This window comes from Syngnathus typhle, linkage group LG10 (assembly GCF_033458585.1).
Source record: "Syngnathus typhle isolate RoL2023-S1 ecotype Sweden linkage group LG10, RoL_Styp_1.0, whole genome shotgun sequence".
Lineage (NCBI taxonomy): Eukaryota > Metazoa > Chordata > Actinopteri > Syngnathiformes > Syngnathidae > Syngnathus > Syngnathus typhle.
The window spans coordinates 5542271-5566785 of record NC_083747.1 but is presented as its reverse complement, the minus strand read 5'-3'; the positions used below and the strand labels follow the sequence as shown (position 1 = coordinate 5566785).

General features: G+C 39.6%; 2 protein-coding genes across 3 annotated transcripts in view; one reads left to right on the top strand and one right to left on the bottom strand.

The window, feature by feature from the left end:
- col14a1a (collagen, type XIV, alpha 1a) overlaps nucleotides 1–17994 on the top strand; it is a 71460-nt gene extending 53466 nt beyond the window's left edge. The window contains exons 36-48 of the mRNA XM_061289141.1: nucleotides 652–738; nucleotides 1902–1955; nucleotides 4268–4363; nucleotides 4747–4800; nucleotides 7933–7986; nucleotides 9105–9158; nucleotides 9245–9316; nucleotides 10414–10449; nucleotides 11381–11447; nucleotides 11882–12073; nucleotides 12578–12655; nucleotides 13737–13892; nucleotides 16248–17994. Coding sequence (XP_061145125.1) covers nucleotides 652–738; nucleotides 1902–1955; nucleotides 4268–4363; nucleotides 4747–4800; nucleotides 7933–7986; nucleotides 9105–9158; nucleotides 9245–9316; nucleotides 10414–10449; nucleotides 11381–11447; nucleotides 11882–12073; nucleotides 12578–12655; nucleotides 13737–13892; nucleotides 16248–16507 — 1260 coding nt within the window. The 3' untranslated portion in view covers nucleotides 16508–17994. The remainder of the gene's footprint in view (nucleotides 1–651; nucleotides 739–1901; nucleotides 1956–4267; nucleotides 4364–4746; nucleotides 4801–7932; nucleotides 7987–9104; nucleotides 9159–9244; nucleotides 9317–10413; nucleotides 10450–11380; nucleotides 11448–11881; nucleotides 12074–12577; nucleotides 12656–13736; nucleotides 13893–16247) is intronic.
- Nucleotides 17928–24476, bottom strand: mrpl13 (mitochondrial ribosomal protein L13). 2 transcript variants are annotated; one of them, XM_061289143.1, is made up of 7 exons: nucleotides 24328–24476; nucleotides 23428–23551; nucleotides 22963–23056; nucleotides 22654–22714; nucleotides 22384–22470; nucleotides 21028–21149; nucleotides 17928–18361 (listed from the first exon to the last, which is right to left on the bottom strand). In XM_061289143.1, the coding sequence occupies exons 1-7, from the start codon at nucleotides 24361–24363 to the stop codon at nucleotides 18337–18339; spliced, it is 549 nt and encodes a 182-aa protein (XP_061145127.1). In that variant the 5' UTR covers nucleotides 24364–24476; the 3' UTR covers nucleotides 17928–18336. The 2 variants fall into 2 exon arrangements, with proteins under 2 accessions (XP_061145127.1, XP_061145129.1); XM_061289145.1 differs by lacking the exon at nucleotides 24328–24476 and adding an exon at nucleotides 23950–24107.
- Between the last annotated feature and the right edge of the window lie 39 nt (nucleotides 24477–24515).

Here is a 24515-nt window from a genome sequence, read left to right as displayed (position 1 = left end):
GTAAGAACACACACACATTCGCACATTTGGTGGCTATCACAGCTTGAGATAATCAGAGCCGTAATTGTGCTTGTGATCAAATTGAGTGACGATAAAACCAGAACGACCAAACTAAAATGAAGTCCAAATGACTTGGAATTCGTTTGAATGGGGATGGCCACTGGCGAAGCAGCATTGGCGTTTAACCGCACCTAATTTCATTTGCAAAATTGAATTACATGCAATGGTGCACCCCAGAGGATGTGCTGTATGATCTTTCTATTTCCATTACGTTCGCACGTACACACATGAGAGGTGTGAGTGGCAAAATCCACTACAGAATCAGTGCTCCGAATTAATCATCACGCTACATTTATTGATATCAACATTACAAAATATAAAGGGAATGTTGTGTATGGAGTTTGTTGCTTAATAGCACAACAATAAGAAATATCAGTGCATTTGCTAAAAAAAATATCTTTCTTCACGGCTGTGTAGATTTTCACTCATCCAGGTCATTGTAATTGGCAAAGGTTGAATTGAGACGAGTGGACTCTTTTTGTTTGTTGGATTTTATTTTATTTTTCTGAAAACATTTAATGATGACTCGGGGAATTATTTGGCTCTCAACTCTGACATGGCTAAGCAAGAAGAGTTGTGTTTATGTTGTAGCGAGTTGAAGAGGAGTGCCCCTCAATGCCTCACGCCTGCACCTGTTCTCAAGACAGCAAGGGACCCCCAGGACCTTCCGGACCTCCTGTGAGTTGTTTCTGTCATTCCGTTTTATGATTGACCACAGATGTGTTGTTAGTCGACTTTTATTTGTTCGTTTTCTTTCCCTGGAGTCGAATTTATAAATGTCAATACTCATAGCATCTGTTCTTGCAACATAAATTCACAATATTTTTTTCAGTTCTTTTCTTGTCCAGTATAGTCAAAGAGGAATAGAAGTAGGAATAAAATGTTTTGTGTGATGCAAGAGTAAGAAAATTCATTTTAATTGGTTTCTCCACACTGAAATTACTTTGATTTAAATGAATTCAAATATAATATTAATGACACCACTTTCCAGATTTTCTTTTTCATGAAGTTGCAATGGAGTATTTCGGAAAAGACTTTCTAAGTAACACAAGCTCTTTTATGGCTTGAGCCTTCTACACGTCATGATCTTCATTTTCAATTAGTCTGTCTCTGTTTCCCCGCTCAGACGTTCCATTCGCCATATGGTCTGTGTTTTCCGCTATTCACTTACAACTCTCAATCATTTTGTCTGCCTCCACCATCGGCACCACCTCGTTGGAGAGTGTAATTAAACGGTGATTTCATTTATCACAGAAGATTACGAACCGCCACAATTTTCATCCCGGTGCACCCAAGTCAGGTCCACTTTCTCATTTGAGAAATCTACTTGACGCCGTCTTTCTAATTTTCCTTAATGACGTCTCATTTAAGAAGCTTGTATTGCAACAAATTTGCAGTTCAGCAACAAATGGCTAATATAGAAGTAAATGCACTTTTTTTTTTTTTTTACCATTTTCCTTAACCTGCCTTCACCTCTTTTCATATTTGAATTTTTCTTTCACTTTCATTCTTCAGCAGCGCAACATGCAGCTGTGATACTGTTTTGTGGCCAGGCTATTATTTTTCTTTTACGAACACCAGCTCCCTTTTATGTCTCCTTTTCACAATGTCTGTTTGTACCCGCAGCTTTGAATAGACTACTTAAATCACATTGTAACTGTGCAATGTGGCCGTCAGTGACTGTCGTAATGGGATAAATCTTTTCAGCGCTAAAGCAGCATACCAGTCACCATGCCTCAATGTGTGTCAATCATGAACCATATATTTATTTTAATACAATATGTTGTTTATTTTGTAATGATTTAATTTTGAGTGCATTGTACTTATGTACTATGTTTTAGGGTGGTCCGGGGATACGAGGAACACGAGGAGACAGGGGGGAACCTGGCGTGACGGTGAGTTTGTATTTTTGGTGCTTGACTAGACAAGCAAATGAATCTGTAAGCATTTTGGGGAGCTTTGAAAGTCCTATGCACAGTAGCCTTCATGATAAAAAAAAAAAAATCACATGGGTAGCTTTTATAAGCAATTTCATAAAGACGCTGACTCATTCCTTGTGAATTTTTGCGGAATACGCGAGTCGTGGCAGTTGTAGCTCTTCACCTTGGGGAAAAAAAAAGTAGAAAAACATAAAACTAATGACGTCTTATATATCTCTTGAAAATCTGTGATCATTTGAGCAATAATTTGCTGAATAGACAGTTAGTGAATGCAATTTGTAAAAGTCCCATTCACGGGACAAGGTGGATTGGGAGCTTATTAAATGTCTGTGTGACTTTAATGAGTCGAAGATAATACATTCATGTGGTGGAGGTACAATGCTATAGGAGACTGAGACAGCCCTCCCATGAGGAACAACTGAGGGAGGATCAATAAAAACACCCACATCTCTCAGCAGTGTTCTCACGGACTTGCTGACTATATATTCTACATGTGTTTTGTCCACACCTGCTCTCCAAGGATCGAACAAACCCCCATCTACTCCCTACTGATGTGGTCAAACAATGGAATCAAATGTCCTGGATATGAAGTGTTCACTTTTATAAAATCCCCCTTTGTTCTTGAAGCAGACATGTAACTTTGCTTGGCTAAATTTAGCTTAACTCTAGCTAAGGAAAGGAAAACAGTTCCCAGGAATCTGAATGGAATAACATTGCACCCCTTCTTTCCTTTTACACTCATACACACGACTGGCGATTTTAACCTTTTTCCCCACTCCATAAAGCTTGTGGCCATACAGATTTGATTAAATTTTCACTCTTGCAGTCAGTACTTCATCACCAAGCTGCTGAACTATACTTGTCAGTTGATGTAGCGGTGTGGCGTAAATTCAGTGGAACATTAGCGTGGATGCCAGTGAACATTCCAGTTCTGCTTACCTTTTTGGGTTTGGCAGGATAGTGCTTTTGTGGAATCTGACAGAAGGAGTCCAAGGAATGCTTGACAAAAGTGCATGTAGGAGATTTTGTTATGCTGGCTTGTTTTATGTAATACTAGAGTGGCTCAAATAGAGATAAAATCTTAGTGTTTTTTTAACATGCTTTCCCAATTAAAAAAAAATATGTTATCATGTATTTCTAATTTCTCACCTTTGGGTGAGATGGAAAAGCTCTCCACTACTAAAGCATATGCGAGCATTGAATGTACTGCAGTCAAGTAAATGAAGTTGGTGAGCCTTTAAATATGGGCCGACTCTTCTCTTTTATTCTCACCCCAAAAAACTGAAGAAAGCTGTATCTTCATTGACCGTTCCTCTTTTTTCGTGGTTTAATAAAAATATATACTGTGTGTGCATTCTCCAAAAACTGCATCTAACATTGCACGATGTCCATAAATCAAAATGCTGAATGTGCGTGCGAGACGCCAACAGTCTTTCGTTTTTCTTCTGGGGATTTTTTGCAGTCAGTCCAAGTTGCACCATGTGTGATGGACTTTGCTGTCAAACACGGCAATACATTCGCAACATTTCCTGCCACATATAAAGGCAACATCTCCACATTATCCACAACAAAAAAATAATTTAGATATTTGTGAAGCATGGATTTTCGCAACTAATGAGCCTGGATGTTATTATGGATTCAACATTGTCTAACTACACTGTTGCAGTGGGTCCACATACCCATGACATTCCTGATTTTAGAAAGGATTGCAATACAGTGTATGTTGATATATTATATATTTATACTATGGTGCAGTGGAACTAACCATGCAGCAGCTGTGGAAGGAGGTCGCTGTTCAGTGCCCCCATCCCCTTCATGGTTATTTAGTGCGATATACGGAAAATGTGTTTTGGCTAGGGTTCTCCCTACCACTTGTTCTCAGTCTTGCAGGGAGGCCTTTCAGTAAGTCAATGAGAAAATATTATTGTTATTGGACAGTGTGTCAAGAGATGAACATGAAATGGACCACCCAAGAGTCTTTCTCGAAATTTCTATATCCGAGGACATTTTTGTTCTTCTTTACACAATCATATGCCGTACACATGCTCGTGATACATATTTTCTCAGGTAACCAAATAAGTTTAAAAAAAAGTAAGATTGCCCCAACATACCTAATATTGTAGCTGCTAAGTAATGAAATTGCAATACTCACCAACAATATTCTAATGATCAGGTTGTTCTTGTTAATTTTATTTATTTGTTTTATTATACTGTGTAGTTTATTTAATAATTTGTTTAATTCTTGTATTTATTTTTTATTTATGTAGGGACCTCAAGGGCCTGTGGGAGAGGCTGGCTCTGCTGGACCACCAGGACTGCCAGGTCCTCAAGGACCCAGTGGCCTCTCCATTCAGGGGCCTCCGGTAAGATTTTCTTGTTGATGTGCTCACAGTACATTAGATGAATTCCCCTTTCCAGGAAGAAAGTGTTACATAGTGTTAAAAAAACTATACTGTTGGTCATATACATGCATGACAAATGGTATGACAGGAAATAATCGTTTCCACAATTGGCTCATGAGCTCACATTGTGTTTTCCCAAGTTCTGTGATATCAAAACACCTGCCAGCATAAACTGTCAAAAAGATATCCTGCCAGAAATTTGTAGGCTCAAGTCCAAAGTTCACTTGCGTTAAGGAAGAACTTTATGAAGAAAACGGCTGTTTGTTTCTTTGGTCCCTTGATATCGGTCGCTATGACTGCTATCATTCAGACAGCTGACATGTGGAACAATGTTTACATTGCAGGGCGCTGCTGGGGAGAAGGGAAAGACGGGAGAGATTGGCCCAGCCGGCCCAATGGTAAGAGTTGCGCTCCATCTTTATAAAACGTCAAGGGCGCTTTTATTGTAGTCATCGGAGATACAAATGCTAGCAGATCCTGATTTCCATTCTCGCTGCACATTTGCCAATTTGGCAAACCGGTCGCTGCCAAGCTAGGTGTGCCAACCCAGCAGTGGGAGTTAGTCGCTTTGATTGGCCATGACTAAAGTTGACTGCATTTGACCATTCACACAACGGCGCAGACCTCCCTCTCTCAGGTACACTGGCCTGTGCCGTCTGTGCAAGGTTCCCTGTGCAAGATTTAGCCCATCCCCCAAGATAGAGCCCTCAATCTTATAAAAGTGAAACAAAGCCTGCCGTCAAGCACAGTTGTTTGGTAGGCTGCGCAACAATCATGTATTCGATTCTTCACACAGTTTTGGTTACGATCTAATGAACTGAAACCCAGCTGTGCCTATTTATAAGTTGTTCTTCTTTGTATTTGTGTGTGTGTGCATGCTTAATGAATTCAAATGAACATCTCCTGAGTTATCACTGAAGCGCCTGCAGCCTGCAGACAGATGTCAACAAGCCTCGTTGCCATAGAAACCCATTCAATGACTTCACAGCTTATTTCATTATAAAATAACCAATATTTCAAAATCATATATAACTCATTTGATGTGTTATCATCGGTCCGTTCAACATTTTTATCCATCTTGTGAAGTAGTAAAAAAAAGTGTCACTGGATGAAATTGACTTTACTTTGAAACTCCCGAATGAGCAGGAATAATTCACGCTTACAAACTGTATTTATTCAAGTGCTAAAGTTAGTGTTATCTGTTACTGTCCTGCCAGTGCAAATTAAATATTAATCTCTGAAAGATCCTCTGAGCTCTCCGAGTCCCACATAAGCAGTGCTTATCAACTTAGTTTGACTTGAAATTCAGTTTTGAAAGACCATTTATTGAAAGTGGAGTCACTGGCTGACACGCTTAAACAACTCAAAACTAAAGAGCTGAGTCTGAATCTCATTTTTGAGTAACAAATGCTCTCCTCTGGCTAACGACCTCAACTAACAAGCTGAACAGTGTTTATAAAAGTTCCCGTTTCCCACCGCAAGAACAGTAGTATTGTAATTATAGTAAACATTTGTATGGAGGGCTCTTCCAGCCCATGAATGACCTTCATTCTTTTGTTGCAACCTACCTTGGAATCACGAGAGAGATAGGAACGTGTGTGTGCATGTGTTTGTGTGTATCGGGGTATACGTATATGAGTGTATATGTACATATAAGTGTGTGTGCGCGCTCGCGGGATGGCTCCTATTTTTCAAGCGCTATAGCAAATATCACCAATAGAGCAACACCTCTGTTTGTTTTTCTTTTCTCTTTCTTTCTTCTCAATCTTTTTTCCTTCTGTGGCTGCAGTAAATTCCACAAAACCTTGTCATCATCAGCATCCCCTCATTTTTCTTTCAGATTGATAGGAAAGAAAATGCTGCAGCAATGAATAGCAAATTGTGTGTTAGGACATCCATCTTCCTTATCACGCTTTTTTTTATGAGTGTCTGTGTGTGTGTGTGTGTGTGGGGGGGGGTTATCATGGAATTATTTGTTTGTCTCAGCAAGGAATATATACTTCTGTATGTGTATTCACTGCTTACATTTCACAATATTCTTAAAGCAAGGAGTGAAAACATATCCAGCACATTTCTCTTTAATATTCAGAAATGCACCCACACTTCACCACACATTTCTAATTTTGAAAAATTTTCACAAATGTTATATATACGTATGTTTATATGTTATATATATACGTATATATATGTGTGTGTGTGTGTTATATATGTTATATTTATAATACATTGGTTATATTTAATTGTATAATATTTATTGATTTTTTAATTAATTTATTAATAATGTACAGAAGATCTGAATGTTTATTATTTGAGTTAACAGCTACATAATTTAACACAAACGTTATTCTCGAATCATTCCCACAAATATATCTTTTTTTTTAAAAATGCTGTCATTTACTTGGAATGTTTACCATAGCAATAAATTACTCTCTTCGTACAGTTTAGCTTTAAGTATCCACAAGAAAGCAATTGAAAACAATCATTCCACGCGGGAAGATTCTTTTTTCTCCTAGAAAAATAGAATAATATTATTACAGTAATAATGACTCGGGACTCAGCTAAAAGGGCATCGTGTCATTGTTTTGATAAAACCGAATTGACCTGCTGCAAGATTTCCACCCCTTTAGCGAGTTTTGACATGATGCTGTTGCTCATTAGCTAGTAAATTATAAACAACAAATTTAAATTAAGAGAGTGTGTGTCTGCGTGTGTGTGCATCTGTGTGGCCTGGCTGCCAAAGGCCACATCTGTTAAATTTGATTATTTAGCATGGTGTCCTCTCTTTGTATAATATTTAACTGTATTTACTGTCCTGCCTTACGGATTTTATCCTTAATAGCATTTACAAATTATTCATTTACGCTACCACGCACAGAGAGGTTGATGTCGGGAAAACTGTTCGTAAAGCAATTTCATGCTTCCGTATTGTGCGAAGTCCACTTTGTGTCCCAGCATGCCGGTGCTCCAATGCGACAAGTTCATTTCCTGTTGTGAAGGCACCGCCTTCGCTCAGCTCAGCAGGCCGTCTGCACATGGCCCACAATTTTTTGGTGACCAAATTGTCAGTGCATGTCCTCACTGAATGTTCAAAATCATTGCTTACTAATTATTGTTTTGCACATTAGTGAGAGGTCATGAGGTGGAAGGATACAATTTACATTTTTTAATTGCCTAGAAATGACTAAAACTGTATTGTGGTTCTTCTATATAACCATCCCAGCAACAGTGACAGACAAGAACAATTGAGAGCTCTTTCCCGAGATGATAAAAACTACAATTAACCTATTTGTCCACCCGTTTCCGCTCAAACAACAGAATAATAGCTCTGAGTTCAACTAAACAGACAAACACTTACTTCACACTGAGTAAATAAATTGGTGACTAAATTAAGAGATCATTATTTTTTGAGTTCCGTAGACACATTGTGTAATATTTTTGTTTGGTTGTCTTTTTTTCTCAAGTAAAATATGTGCCTGGGCTCAATAAAGGTTGAGAATATGTTGATGAAATTTTGTTTGTGTTGTGTTTAGGGTGTTCCTGGAAGCCAGGGATCCCCTGGTAGGGATGGTCCCCCCGGAGCGAGGGTAAGGCATCTTTTGTTGCTACGACGCAAGAGAAAAACCTTTACTCATTTCACAGTGAAACAAATTTGAATCGTTTTTATTCCTTATCATTTGAAATGATCAAAGTGCTTCATGGCACCACCAAGTTAGTTAATCCCTGCTGTGTTTTTGTCTCAGTCCCAATGGGAGCCATTACTTCAGTATTACAGCACAGTGCACATTTTAATTAGTCGTACATATAATGCACGCATAAACACTGTGAAATATAAAGATTCAGATCAGTCTTGTTAAAGTCAAATTCTACACCGAGAATCTTTGACTGGATGTTGGTGGTGGAATTTAAAGTTGACAATTTTGTGAGGAGCCAATGGCTTCAAAATCACAGCCCAAGCTTGGCTGGTTACATTTGTCCAATTCATTCTATCAAAACATGAAATGGATTTTTCTTGTTACATATGAACACAATCACATTTTTCGAGAACCGTGAGATGTGAGTTTAGCTTCTCTAGTGTGTCTTTAGCGGTTTGATTGCAACAACGCTTGACTCCTTGGTGCCTCTCCCGCTTGTGTGATTTGTTACTGTGTAAAAAATGCTGTTGGAGCAAATCTTCATTTGGACGGGTGAATAGCCCCTCGATATCGTCGCTGCCTCCGAAGTCGAAACACCGCAGGGAATGTTCTCGGCAATCTTTGTCTCACCAAATACGATTTGATATCGTAAGCAAGCCAACACACGTAAGCAGAACTTCGAGGCTAGTTGGTTGGAATATCTGGGGGCTTGTATCTTCAGCTGTGTTCAATATTTTAGCAGTTGCATTGCTTTGCGTTGGCTTCACTTCACACGGGCTGGAATGAGAGCCATGTAAGGCGAGAGTCTGTGATGTAAGGGCACATTCTGAAAGCAAAACATCTATGTTCCCGGTTGGATGCTAATTCAAGTTTACAAAGCTTTCCAAGGTGAATAATTCTGGATTTGTGCAAGTATGTGCCAAAACTGCACGAATCGTTACCTGCAATGAAAATAAATGCTGAGTAGGTCTGCAACTCAAACGTGAAGATGGCGGAAATGTCTTATCCATCAACAGTTTGCTGCTCTCGGATGAATCTTGACTAACAGCAAATCAATGTTTCTGTCATAGGGCCTACCAGGTAATGATGGACCTCAGGGTCGACAGGGCCCGCCGGGCCCTCTTGTAAGTTTGGGTTTTCTAGTTATTACCCAGAGAATACATTCTTGGCAGGTACATTTAGTAAACGAGCAATGCTTTCCATCTTTCAGGGAGCCCCGGGTGCACCTGGAGCTACAGGACCAATTGGAGCAGCAGGTCCTAAAGGAGAGCAAGGACTTTCTGTAAGTCCATATATATTTACGTCTTATTTTTAAATTTATTTCAAATAAGGGAAAACATGTGATACATTTGTCAAATATTACTCAGTTGCCCTAAAAATCTAAGCTTATGTGGAGACTTTTCTTGTGGGGGAGGAAAAAAAAAGCCAATTAAAATATATATTCAAAAAGTTATGTAAGCTCTGCTAAAACCATGTGAATCAAATGAAATGAGGAGCAGTAAAATGGAAACAGAGCAATGAGTAACTGGTGTAATGTAAAAGTAATGAGAAACAACTGTGCAATACAAGGGTGGGCAATTCATTTTGAAAAGGGGCCACGTGGAAAAAACAGAACGCTTGCCCCCGGGGCCTTTAAGCCAACATGTTAAACTCAATTTTGTCCATATTATGATTAATGTTTAGAAAAAGCATATTGTCTTGTTTCAGTACATTGCGACATGTGTAGATATGGTATTTATTGTTAAAATGATCAAATAGTCATTTATGAATAAATCATTTTTATTAATTTATTTATTATTTTACTTTATTTATTAGGAAAAAAAAAACACATTAGCATGGACTTGCAGAACAACCACCAGAAATGATCTTATTGTTAGCCAGGATTTTCCATTGAAGCTCTTCTCTGAGGACTTCCACTTTAAAAGTTAAACTGCACTTTATTAAAGCAATTTGCAGCACAGAGAGCCTGTCCTCTACAATATAATTGTCATCACACAAAGGATAAAGGAGCTTTTTATTAAAATGCCGCAATATGCCGAACGTGATTATTAAATCACAGGCAGGTAAAATTGTATCTTTTGTTTGCCTCAGGATTGCAATGTGCTGCAGTCTGATATGCTTTTGTAGCCGGGGTGCGCTTGGCAGCTTTTCCGTGTATATGGCGTGACCAGATATGAGATTCGGGTGCTTTACAGTGTTGCCAGAAGCCCTAAAGCCACAATTTTGTGTACATTTTTATGTGCACACAAAGGACCTGCACGGATGGACTATATTTTTTCCAAATATAAAAGTATCAAAACTTGAAAGGTACTGTTGATGGTGAAGGAGAAATATAGTGAGGTCCAAAGCTCATTTTCATTCCGTGCTTTTATTTTGTAGGGTCCCACTGGTATCAAAGGAGATAAAGGAGAAAGAGTAAGTCTGCCCACGCTACAATCAATCAATGTTGGTTTCAACTAATTCACTTTTATGAAATGGGAATATTACTTGCTCAGACTCATCAATGGTGTCTGGATTTGAAGAAGTCAATCCTCCTCGCCTCCAATTAGAGATTTATTTTTTATTTTTTGTGTAGCACAAGCCTTCGTTCTGTTTCTCTCTTGGACTGCCTGCTCCTTGTTTGGCGACTCAAGTCAGACTCAGATTGAGAGTCTGTTTCTGGCGACAGGGTATTCAGAGAGAGGCACACAATTTCCTACCCTGAATCAAACTCTCACCCGACCAATTTCATCTACTTTTACGGTCATTTGTGTCCTACTGCGCTTCATTTACTGGAAGTGAGAAGGTCTCTGCAGGATTCCCCTCCTCCCCTCCATCTGTATTACAACTTTGTGCCTGGTGGGCATCTTCCCAATGATGGAGCTCACTTCACAGTGAAGGGGGTATGATCATTTAACAGGGACAAGTTAAAACATTTATTGGAAATAGTCTCATGAAATATTTAGCCGCTACCACTCGCATCTGTTGTGGGTTTGTAATAAGTGTAGCAGACTGCGTTTTCAAAATTTGCGGAAGGGTTCTCACATGCCCTGCAGACTTCTTTTTCTGAATGTGTTAAAATGTTGAATAGCTTTTTAAAACAAAAGAGAGGTTCCTCCTGTGATGTGCTGGAAATGCAAAATGGGGACACGCCTCAGTGAATTAATCAATCATCATTGGCCTAGATCCATTAATTTCCCCGGAATCGTAATTCTTCATCTAATTAAGATATTTTGGGAAATTATATGCTTCAAAACAACAATTTTTATTTATTTTATTATATTTAGATGACATCCAAATGGTATCAGGTATGAGTTGAACCAATCCATTTATGGTGTATAGGAATAAACTTTTATTTCTTTCTCAGGGTGACGTGCAGTCCCAAGCAGCCGTGCGCGCTATAGCAAGACAAGTGTGTGAGCAACTCATCCAGAGTGAGTAATCAGCAAAATAAAATCCCACACACTCACTCGGGTACTCTTTCACACCTATAATAAGATTCGGTACAATATTTATATCCACAATTCTGCAGAGAATTAATTATGACCAAATAACCTCGCTGTCAGGGACGATTCGTGGAGGATTGTGACCGAGCCAGCTCGCGAATAGCAACCAGTACCAGCTTCTTCTTGTGTTTATGAAACATATTTAAAAAAAATATATATATGCTGAGGTCAACATATGCTAAGTAGTTAAACACACCGTATTTAAAGAATTTAAAAAAATAATCTCATCTTGGTATTGGTGGAAAATAAATTGAATTCGTATGATATCAGATTTTTTTTTTATATATTAAAGAGCCAGTGCACATCAGGCTGCGGTTTGTTTTTGGAGGAGAAACACAAAACCCTCCCCTTTGTGTGTTCAGGCCACTTGTCACGGTATAACTCCATCCTGAACCAGATCCCAATCCAGTCGTCTGCACCAGTACGTAGAATGCCCGGGCCACCTGGTGAGCCTGGCAGACGAGGCCCCCCAGGACCTCAGGGAGAGCAAGGACCACCCGGCAGGCCCGGTTTCCCTGGTTCTAACGGGCAGAGTGGACGGCCAGGAGAAAGAGGTGAGCAACAAAGCAGTTTGAGTGACATGCAGACAAAATAGGATTGGCTCTCGTCTGGAAAGGCAGACATGTGTCAAGATGGGAATGGAATCCCTGTCAAACATGTCCTCTCGCCAAGTGCTTTCAGCTCATTCTCAATCTTTTACACTCTGAACTGTATGTAGTTATTCACAATTTTATTCTACGTTCCAAAATGTTTTTTATCCCCACAAATAAAGCAATTTTATCTGCCATCTGCAATGTACAACAAATGCTTTTCCATCAGAATGCAGATGGTCCGATTAACCTAATTTGTTGCCATACATCGTTACTTTTTCTGTTAGATTTTACAGTCATGTATACTTTTTGTTTTTTGCATACTTTTTGGTGGTGCACTATAAAAAAAATTCAAATGTTTTGGCTCAGAAAAGGTTGGGAATCAGATCTAATGGGAATACTGAAATGGGTATACTGAAGTATATATAGTCGAAATGAAAACTATAACATGACACCTTCTGTCTTCAGGTCTTGCAGGGGAGAAGGGTGAGAGAGGCAGTCCAGGTGTTGGGCCACAAGGACCTCGAGGACCCCCGGGACCACCAGGTGCGAGTTCTTGATTGCTTTGGATTTTTTGTTTTTGCTTGTGTGCAGTTTACTGTCTCAAATGTTTGACCTGGATTTTGATGTTCTTGATAAAGTTTGATCCACATACTCACATTTTGGGGGTTTATAATGGGAACAAATTCAAATTTATTATTAGAATTTGCAAAAATAAATCTGTAAAGTAAATCCGATGTGTCCACATTTAATCTCAATTGCGTATGAATAATTTGTTTAAATTGAGGAAAATCGAATCTCAGTAATACGGGTTGGATTTTTTTGTGCCAACGTAGGAATATTTTTTGATCCTGTGGCAGGAGGTCTGATGAAACTTGACCTTCTTTTAGCCATTAAGATTCCAGCCCATCAATCTTCCCACATTGATTTTATGGGTGACAAAGGCCTTGGCAGAAGTCTGAATTCTTCGGAACTGTTTTAAAACTGCTCGATTATTTCGTGCTATGCTTTGAGCTTCTGGAGCTCCTTGCAACCATGCACTGTATGTTTCAGTAGTAAAGTTAAGGAGTTAAGACTTGCTTGCACTTTGCTCTGATGAAATCAAAAAGCAGCTTGAGGGAGTGTGTTGCTCTTACATAAAGAGCTAGAACTTGATTTCCTCGCAAGCGTTGGGATTTGTCTGCCTCAGCATGGTGATAGATATTCTTGTAATATCTTATAAAGGCTTCGAGTAAGACAGCTTTAACTCAAAGATAAACCGTTTTCATTAAGATCCGTTTTTTAATTAAACAAAACCATCATTGTGTGGTTATTTAACATTGTTCAGTCGACGCCTTCATAAATACTGTTAGAGGGTTGTTATTTTTAAGAAATGATGACGAAGTGGACCATCTCCATTAGCCAAATATACTGTAGACCATCTCTTGCTGAAGTCCATAAAACTGAACCCGCTGTGTAAATGTCTGCTTGTTAGCCGCTCTTTTCCCCTGTGGCTTCTTTTACGCAGAGTCGACATAGCAGGCGGCTTCTTTAGTGTCACTTTGTAGCAAGAGCAAAAATGATATCACCAATGTTGGATGCTACATTTTTGCCAACTCTTCCTTACCTGCTCTGATTCCCTCTTCAGGGTCACCAGGTGAGGGGCGCACAGGAAGTCAGGGCCCCCTCGGGCGACCTGGGAGCCCGGGGGCTCCAGGGAGGCCGGGAAATCCAGGTTCCCCTGGATCAGCTGGATCGCCAGGTTATTGCGACCAAAACTCTTGTTTGGGGTACAATGTTGGAGGTAAGCACACAAGCACACCAGGAAAGTACTTACAAAAAGGACGGACAATGAGAATGCGCAAAAGTAAAACCACAAGTTTGATTAGTTTCATCATAGAAATGCAGATTCTACATCTGTTTAAAAAACAAATGGCAAAAAGTACTGATTCAGCTCCTTGATTTAAAACGCTCTTTACTTTATCATAAGCAATACTCGTTTTGTTAAATTGGCACAACAAAAAAGCTTCTCTGCATACATAATAGTTTGCCTCTTTTATTTACTTAAGAATTTTTATATGCCAGGAACTTATTCTTTTTATATTGACACATCCATCATTCTTGCAACTGCCAACAGAATTGAAAATGCTATTTATTCAGTCAGACAAGTTAAATGTTCTACTTCTTAATAATTCATGCAGATATTTCAACCTCCTATTTCCACCCATTTTGAGGGATAGAAAGCAGCTGTTCATTTAGTTAAAAAAAAAAAAATCAAAATATGAAAGGCAATAATGTAGACAGCGGCAGTGGGGTTCACACTGTTATTGTTCTCATAAACCTCTCAGACAATGCACGCTAATCTGGCTTTTAGAATTGTTGTGCTGACAAGTTTATGTACTTGACAACCGTCTTGAGTGTGTGGTTTGGTAAACAAACCCTAAAACAGATAAAAGGCAGATTTGAATATTGATAGTGATGAGGCAGCTGGATGTCTGATAGAGCTGCTTCACAGCAAAGTCATCACACCTCTAACAGCTTCAGACACTTGTATCATCCTGATGCTCTTCTAAAAGTGGCTGACGGTGAGACTTTTATCCCTCAAGTCACATTCAAATTCCTGAAAGTTATTCAGACACCACTTTTAGAACGTTGAAAGGCCTCGTCTGTACTGAATCGTTTGCGGGTGAAATGTTACATCCTTGCGCAATAAACCCCAGCATTTGTTTGTCCTTTGCATGTCTGATTTCATTTGTATTGACTATAGTTTGACTAAAATTCAGCTTTTCAAACAACCTTTTTGCAAAGCATAACTATTTTCATATAAAAATATAAATAGTTATGCTTATATATAATCAAATAATATGCACATGCAGAAGTTGAGAAGAGTAATTAGGATTTATCTTTTATATACGTATATATGATAAAAGATACATTTTATTTAACTTAAAATAGATAAAAGATTAATTTTATTTAAATTAAATTTAATTAGTTAAAAATTAATTAGATTTAAAAAATATATATGTCTTTACATTGTATTTATTTGGTTCCTCTAGTGTTTTCTCCCAGTTCAACACTAATCATTTCCACTGTTAGAACTCTGCAACCTGTGTCTGTGCAGTTTGAGAGTTTGAACCATCTGGTGTCTTTGGGTGCTTTTGTAACGTGAGGTAACATCTCCTTTCCTTCTTCCCTTTGCTCCTCTTCCTCCTCCACAACTCAAGTTCAACGGGACTATGGGAATGATTACTGAGGAGCGCTCTCCAGCTCTCCTCCTGTCCTTCCTCTACATCCTGTAGATTCAGAGACTTCCTCAAGATATCCATCCTACTTTGCGATGGAGAGTTGCAAGCATTTAAAACTTCCTTCCTGCAGGAGCATTTTTTTTTTCAGAACCGCTTCATATTTGCACATTGTGGATTTAAAAAAAGAAGAAGAAAAGGGGAAAAAAGTCTAAATCAGCCTTTGCTTTGCTGTTCCGGCGCCATATTTTGACAATCTCTGAGGCAACTGTGGATTATAGTTTACCAAAAACAGACCATAATACTGTTATTATGCGCACACAATGCTTCGGTGCCGCAGCCTCTTCAAATCTCTTCAGCGCTAATCTCGTCTTTCAAGACCACTTGCAAGTGACTTCTTACTTGTTGGCTGCTTTATTCAGTTTGCCTGCTTAAAAATGGGCACAACCCCCATCGAATTCAGGCCTGGTGTTGTCACCATTTCTAACTTCACCAGGAGATGAGAATTCAACCTCTGCATGCTCCTTACGTTTCTTCAAAGCTTCTCTTCTCAAGATGGTGATGGATAAGCAGTTTTTGACTCCACCCTTGGGCCCCCAGGCAACAACAAATCAATATTTCTAAAACAATGTCATCCATTAAATGATTGACTTCAACGGTCTCCTTACAATAGACAAACCTGTTATTAGGGGGTGTGTCATTTCTGTTTTGTCCGGTATTGCCTGCTGGCTGGAGCCCCCAACTAACCGACAGTCAGCGACAACAAAGAAGGGACTGCAATTCAGGTGGCGGGATTCTTTTTTTCCTAAACGCCCTCCAGGCAGCTCTAATTCTGCTCCTTGGACTCCCCTATGGAGTTATTTCCCGCCAAGTGTGTGCCACAACTGACCGCCAATGTTCCCGTTACCCTCTCACAGTCCAAACTTTTCCTAATGGTGGCTACCAGCCCTACAATCAAGCCTACAACCAGGCCTACAACCCATCAGCAGTAGCCCGTAATGATGAGGAAGATGAGGAAGAGGAGGATGAAGAGGACCCTTATTACGCCCCTCATCCCTATCGCTACGGTTATGACCCCTCGCGCTCAGAAGATGTGGAAGTGCGGTCACCCGGCGTGGTCAGGAGGTTGACCCGTGATGTCATCAAGAAGGAAGAAGCACTTACCTCAAGTGCTTGAGCTCTACGCTTAACACAAAATAAGCTGCAGCAAGAAGTCCCCACCCCTCCCTCTCTGAGTGGTTTTCTCAAACTGTTGAAAGTCTGTAAATATCTCTGTGGACTCTTGTATAATATTGCAAAAAGTGCCTGATCTTCGTTTTGTTTGTAATCGTGAGATGAGCTATGGGAAGCCATTTCAGCATTTATTCAATTCCTTCTTTGTCTTCACTACAAAAGACATTGTGGATATTCCCATTACAGTTTTGCACTCATCTGACATTTGTGCACATTAGCACGCCGTTTTTAACATGAGCCAAGGGCGGAGTTATGTAGTGGCCGCTCTCTGGCGACCCCCACCTCTAAGAAAAGATTTCAACTAACAGTTGTTCCACCGGTAAGCCGAATTGTCTAACAAGTGCATAAGATGGATTTAGAATAAATGCTCAAACAGCTTTCTATAGGCACCCGTTCATCTTCACAAACATCTCGTATTCAAAAAAGACGAGGTGTTACCACTTGTACAGGCAGCTGTTTACGTTGGCTAAACATCACCTGGTGATCTGTTTCAGTGTGTTCATCTTTTCGGCTGTGTTCACTTTGTTTGGGTGAAAAAATACCTTGGTGCGATTGATTGCTCTGCGTGCATGGTTCATGTGAACATGCAAGATGATATTGGTCTGCTTGCAAGTGAACTCAAGTGCGGCATGGACATGTTTCAAATAATCACAGAAAAAAAAAAAAAAATTCAACTCAGTGCAGACAGTCTGTAGTCCTTCCATCAATATTCTGCAGCACTTAGCATTTGAAATGTTCTTACGTCAGTAAACCGCAGACCCTCATAGTGGACACGCGTAAACACCGCCTTCATCTGAAAAGATTTTTTTTTCTGTACAGTGTTGTTTACTTCCCTTCGGCTGAATACATCGATCCCTTCCCCAAGTTACCTGAACACTGTGGAGAATACATACAGTACTCATTGCGTTAAATTCTATTATTGCTACTCCGTGTTTGTGTTGTCATAAACTTTTGTGGTGTTTGTCTCAGCACAATACTTGTGAGCTGCTGGGTTCCAGAGAAAGAAATGTCAATGGTCACAATTGACCTTGATTGCAAGGACCGTCATTCAAAAACAAGATCATGAATCGGTTGATAGCTGCTTTGATAAGTCACAAATGAATTAGAAAAAAAAATATTAAATTACTTGATTTGCCTCAATTGGGCATCAAACAATAATACAAAACACTAAAATGAGAAAATTAGACAAGTGTTGTTGCTGTTGTTTACTTTTTTGTTATTGTTCTCATGCTGTCTGGTTTTGACTCCTTAACTGGATTCAGTTTGCAGTCAAAATAAAACGAGTTGGGATTCATCCACAAGCACAAAACTTGAGCAGTGCGCCAACCTGCATCTTTTCTGTTTTATTAACTGAACAAGAAATGTGTCATTGCATGAATGTATTTATTTTGTTTGCTTTTATAACCAATAAATCTGTCACGAGACAACAAAGGATGCTTCTATTGTTTGGAAATACTCCAAAGAAAATGCTCAAACTATATTTAAAAAAAAGCACTCAATTAGAATGTCTCAAATTGTATTTTACAACAAAAGTCAAGTAATCAAAAAGTGGACATGTTGACAGAAAGAAAAACAGCAGTTGCCGCACTAATAGCTTTTACTCATCTCTAATTGTAATTTCTTTAATGAAAACGTCAACAATGTTTGCGTGGGACTCAAAGTCGGTAAGACAACTGCAGCTCTTAAACACAACATGGTGAGAATTAGAACTGCGAAGATGGCAATCACGTCAGTCCATGATGCTTTTGCGTTATTGCGTCCGTCTTTGTCTTCTTACTTCATCTTGAAGTCTTCAGGTCTGCGGAGTGGGGAGAAGACAAAAACAAGTTTCACATTAAAGCAGGCACGTACCACAAATAGGAAGGTGATGAATGACAAGTCACGCTGATTTTTATCCATGTTTGTTTTTGTACTTTCAAAATGACACCAAGCACAGCGTCATCTTTTTGGTCTGTTGCTCCTATTTCATTTCAGACCTGAGTCTGATATTACCATGAGGCGTTTTGGTTTCAAGGCTTTTGACTATAGTTCTGTTTGTTGTTTATTTCCTGTCTGAGTTTTTGTGTGATTGTGTGTCTGTGTGTGTGTGTGCGTGTCTACTCCAAGTCCCTGAGAGAATATTAACTGTGTTCATAAAGGGCAATGATTAAAATCGCCCTCTGCGACCCCAAGCCCACGAAAAGACAGAGTGAATATTAACAAGGCAAAAGCCGCTCTCTTGAACAAAACACTTTTAACTTGACCTTGACGACCGCACCGCAGCGACACTGATTGGCTGAAGACCGGACCAGTAAACAATACTAGGTCAATTTCATTTATTACGACTCGCACGCACACAAACGGTGATTGCCGACACTGAGCAGAGGCCAAACGGGGACGGAGCTTGCACATAATGCACTAATCCCTCTCTCCCAGCTCAAGCTCAGCATGCAAACATTGACCGGAAATGAAATGTGTTGAAATAACTATTTATGGTTCAGTATTTGTCAAAGTTTTTCAACATGAGACTCAAATTGCCAATTTCTTCCTCAGGACTAAAGAAGTACACTTTCATTAATTACAATATTTTACTCGTTTTGAATTTCAAATAGCTTCTAAATGATCATTTTAAAATGACAATTTGAGATGGTAAAGACAGCCACAATTCATACTGTTAACGTAGCATGGCTCCTTCTTGTGACTGGTTCGAAGTCAGCCTTTTGATCATTCCGAGGCTCCAAAACCGCGTTGCCAAACAGATGTTGTGATAATTTTGGTACTTCCAGCCATTTCCATTTTCGTACACGAGCATACAAATCTGTTCTCCCCTCAACGTCCCTCCCCCTGCCACAGTAATTATAGCCACAGTTGCACACAGTACTGCTGGCTTTGACTCCGCCTTTTTGACGCCGCAATATTGGCTATTGCAATTCGTCTCAGGTTTAATAAATCAAATTGTGCGTGCTAAATTAATCTATTTGCCTACACTCCCCACAGATGTGTAAAATGAACTGTGAAGCAATTTAGCCCATTTGCCAGACGCACCAGTGGGTGTGCCCGGTGCGTAGATGAGCTTCCACATCTGTTTTCCTGGGTGGTCAAAGTTTGCCAAAGTTTTTACAAAAACAAATCTTTAAAAAAAAAAAAAAAGAGGTCCATAGTCACTAGATTTGACACTAACTACAAATCACCTGGTTGGCAGCAGTGATTCGATACTCGCTTTGTGGCATGCCTTAGGAATCCTTGGTCGTCATGGTAACAAAAGCAATCCTCTGTATTTTCACGTGATAGACACCCAACCACGCTTTTGTATATTTTGATGGAATCCTGTCAGAGTCCTTTTGAACTTTTTGAAATTATTGCATAATAAGTCTCTTTTTAAATTCAGGCAGTGTCAAGCCTATCAACCTGGAGAGTGACTGAGTTGAGGCTACTGTGTTAAACAACCTTAAGAGGGAGCAGTAGAATGCTGAGGAGATGAGATGGAAAAAAAGTTAAGTTAATGAAGCGGTAGGGTGGCCAATGACCCGACGGGGAGACGGTTAACTACGTGGCGAGGCCACGCGGTGACAATATGATTATTCCTACGATGACTCAAACTCGAGCGTCACTGTCATCGTTCTGCAGAAATCCTCTGACAAGCTATGAATACAATTTTGCAGTCCCTCCGACAGAAAAGTAGGTTAGGTGAGACATTTTCAGCCTTTTTCTATTCAAAGATTGTCACAGCAGCTGTCTGAACAAGACCTGCGAAATGACAAGTGACGTCCGTTTAAATCAAAGCCGGCACACACCAGACAACACAAATGAAACTGAAGGGAGTCACAGAATGTAACTGAACCCACAAAGATTGAATAAATAAATGCAAGAACATTTTGCTTAAGTAACATTCTTAACTGTCCTACAAAGAGAAGTGACCCTCTGTGTTTGCAGGATGATACTGGCCCCTTGTGGCATTTTATGGGATTGCTATAATTAAATTCTTGTGATGTTGAAATTAGATTAAGATGTTAATTGATTGTATTGATCATATTGTACTGAACGGCCACAATAATGTCAGCTGCTCACAATTTGCCTTTCCCATAGGACAAAATTATTACGTTTGTGATGCCCCCCCCCCCCCCCCCAAACACACAAAAAAAGAAAAACTTCAATCATGGTATCATGCATGATGTTGGCTTGCCAACCCAAATTTTGTTTGACTTTTGAGGCAGATTGTTACTGCACACTCTATTTATCTGTTTATGCTTTTTACGTTGCCACTAAAGACTCTCCGGAGAGCCTGAGTTAGCTCCATTTCTTTATTACATGAACAGCTGCAGCACTTTCAACCATCTGGAGCTTTCCTACAGCAGCCAAGAGTTTAAAAGCATCAAGTAAAATGGCCCTTGTTGTCCTTGACCATTTCCAATATACAAAACACGGCACTGTTTGGGACCAATATCTGTAGCAGCGTTCATCTCTTATGTGTGATTTTGTACATACGGCGTCCAGAGCCTGGGGAAGGCATCGATCTCCTCCTGCGTGTACTCATTGAGCTTCCTGGGAATTTGTCTGGGCTGAGGTAGCTCCTCTGTCAGGTTGGCTCGGATGTCTTCGGGCAGCTCCTAGCAATGGACAGAGACCAAGTGAGAGGCGGCGAGGAAAATGTTGATAAATGAAGGCATGTTTTCACATGCATACAGTGAACCACCATTTTTTTTTTTTGTCGGGTGAGCTAAGTGAGCTCACACTCAGCTGAGTTAGCATATTTACACTTGGTGAATCTTGCTCAAGACCGTGTCACTCGTGCTTGTGGAGCAAATTGGCAGGTCTCCAATAAGCAATCCTAATTCCCAGACCTATAGGCCAATAAGGACACTTTTTATGCACACCCCCAAGTCAGGTCCTTACCGAGTGAGCTATCGCTGCTTTTTAAACCTTTGCACGACCTTGAGATATTACTCTCCAAGGCCTCTCCAACGACTTATTAATGACTCAAGGCAGTGGAGCAGATGGGATTTCGGAACAGGGTGGGGGTCGACCGAGCACTAGTTTGTAACTCTGACCCAAGTTTGAAACCCTACTTTAAAACCCTAACCCTAGCTTGAAACCCTGACCCTAGTTTGAAATTCTACTTCAAAACCCTAACCCTAATGTAAAATCCTATTTCAAAACCCTAATTTGAAACCCTACCACGAAACTTCAACCTATCCTAGATAAATATTCATTAAGGGCAGTAACAAAGCCAAAGACAAAAGTTCCATGGCATCAAATAGACACTACACACCCCACTAGAGGGAAGCTCTTTTTTTTTCTTTAATGACTGGTTCATTAAAGACTCGTACCACGCAGTGGGGGTTGGGGTGACTTTTATCATAATGTGACTTAAGATGTATTCTGATAACAAAATCTGATTATATTGTTGCACTGTCTAACCATCATAAAGGGGCTGCCATGAAAATTAAATTTGTCCCAGTCAGATTCCTGATTGATCATCTGTCCTTAAACATATCAAACCTACAGACTAAAGCAAAGCAAGGCAAAGTCATATGGCCCCACCTGCTGGAGAAAGTGGATACTACAAGAAAACAACAAAGCTGACATGACTTATGACTAAAATTCTATCCTCTTAATTCTATGACTTTGTCACAGATTTTGTTTTCAGTGTTGACATGTAATTCTTTGTGTCATGGTTCACAACTCATTGTTGCTCATAGCATAACAAGAAACATTTGAAGATGTGTTTTCATCATCACCTGGACAGACATATTTCAATTTGATCAATTCTCAAAAAAAACAATAGATTTAGCTTTATACAACATACATTAAGATGTGTGTTGAGTGCTGATGTGTACGTACGTCTTCAGGAAATATATGTAAACGCTGCATCATGGTACGCCTGTGCAGGTTCCTGGGCAGCTTGCCATATATTGCTAACTTCACAATCTGGTGGCAGGAGAAATGTTTCAAATTACTTTAATCAACAGAAGTGTCTTGCAAGAAAAAAACATTTGACTTAGTATATAATTGTTTTAATCTGTTGTTTTCATTTCGACAAATCAAAAAAATTAAAGAATTTACGAGGAAAGACCGAAGGTGTGTGTATTTTGGGGGTTTTGTGGTGCTTACAGCTTTGGGGTCTTTATGATGAAGCTGAGCAGCAGTGACTTGTTTGAAGCTCCCAGGGTAACTTTGAAAAAGATAGGAAAACACATTGAGTAAGGAACGTTTGACCTTATGACCTCCGGAGAACATGGTTGGTCTTTGCTTAGAACTGTTAGACCACTGTGACACTCTTCTAAAGCAGTCTCTCAATCGTTATTATTGGAAAAATCTCATGGCACAACACCGAATAAAAATATCAGGAAAAAGTATAAAGTGGAACTACTTGCAGCTGACGGGGACGGGGCAACCTACGAACGGAGAAAAATCGCTCACCCAGTGTGTGATGAGTAGACTTTCTGCTCCCATTTGTTACCAGAGAAGGCAATGTGTTTACTGTTTATTATCACGACATGGTCACCGCAATCACCTGCACACAGGGAACAGTCAGTTCAAAGCTCAGCAAACAATATGATACGATAAATCACTTTAACACACATTAACTGTGAATTGTTAAATATATAATTCACTTTTGTTCAACAAATCAATTACAAAAAAAAAAAAACACACACACAAAAAGATGAAAGCAGAGTGGAAAATATTGACAACCAACTATTGGGTTTGTTTTATTCCTTTTTATAACAATTATATTGAGAATATCCATGGAAGTTGGTCCAACATTTTTTCCCATCTTGTTCTTGTCTCTTCTTGCAATTTAAACTTGATTCAATACCCCAAGAATTCGTTAGTAAACCACAAAGGTCTGTGTGTTGTTTTGTGTTGTGTAACGTAATAACTCACTGAGTGCATGGTAAATCGGTTTGTGTTTCCCTTGTAGCCTAATCGAGCACATGGCAGCTATTTTCCCAGGAGGCTGCAATCTGGCGTCGATCAGAAACCACGAACGAGCAAAGGTGGCCCATTGCTTGACAAAGAAAACAAACACACAATCACAATACGTGACGTTATCACAATGAACACTATGTACCATTCATTTCATGTTTCAAAAACTTAATTCTAGTCACAGTTCAGCTCTTCTGCAGTTGTGTTGGAATAAGTGAAATATTGACTACGTTTCATTGCGAGATTGATAGTAATCATCCAAATGAGACCACAAGTGGCACAACACAAATCTACAGTAACTGAAAATACAGAACTGCTACATGGCCATATCTTAAAATTGGCAGACCGATGTTTATACCAAACCGATCAAGCACATTTCTCGTAGGTCTCCTACTTGCTTTAGAGATAGGTAACGAGGTAACTCTATAATCTAAAAGGACAGAACGCATGACACATTGATAAAATGTATAAAATCACTACCTGGGCAGATCTAGAGAAACTTGACATTTTGCTAACACTATAAGCTCATTCTCGTATCATTTACGGGATGACCCTCAACGTTAGCAAGGGCGCGTTGTGCATATTTACTCGTGTGAAACGCAGTGGTGGAATGAAGTTCCTCGTGGATACTCTGTATAATTTTGAGGGGTTGGTTGGATCGTTTGTTTATTTGGTTGTATAATAATTAGGTAGAGTTAGTGTGGTAAAATAAGTAGAAAGCCTCTTCAGTCTGCAGGGACGTTTTTTGAAACGTGGACATCGTCGAGCAAAATGGCTGTTTCATTACGTGTTTATTTTGATGTAACACACAAGGCGCGTTCGGGAATACAACCCAATCGTTCAGTACACTGTTGTTACCTTTCGGAAATCCTGTGCGTTAATCGATTTTGCCATTTAGAAATTCATAATGCACTGAAAACGGTGTGCCAGTGCGCGCACTCGGCGCTCCAACGGAACACTTCTGATGCGTTAGGAAATGAAGGGAAGGGAACACACGCTCCATACGCACTTACGCGCAGAGTCGTGCACGGAAGTTGGTGTGATTT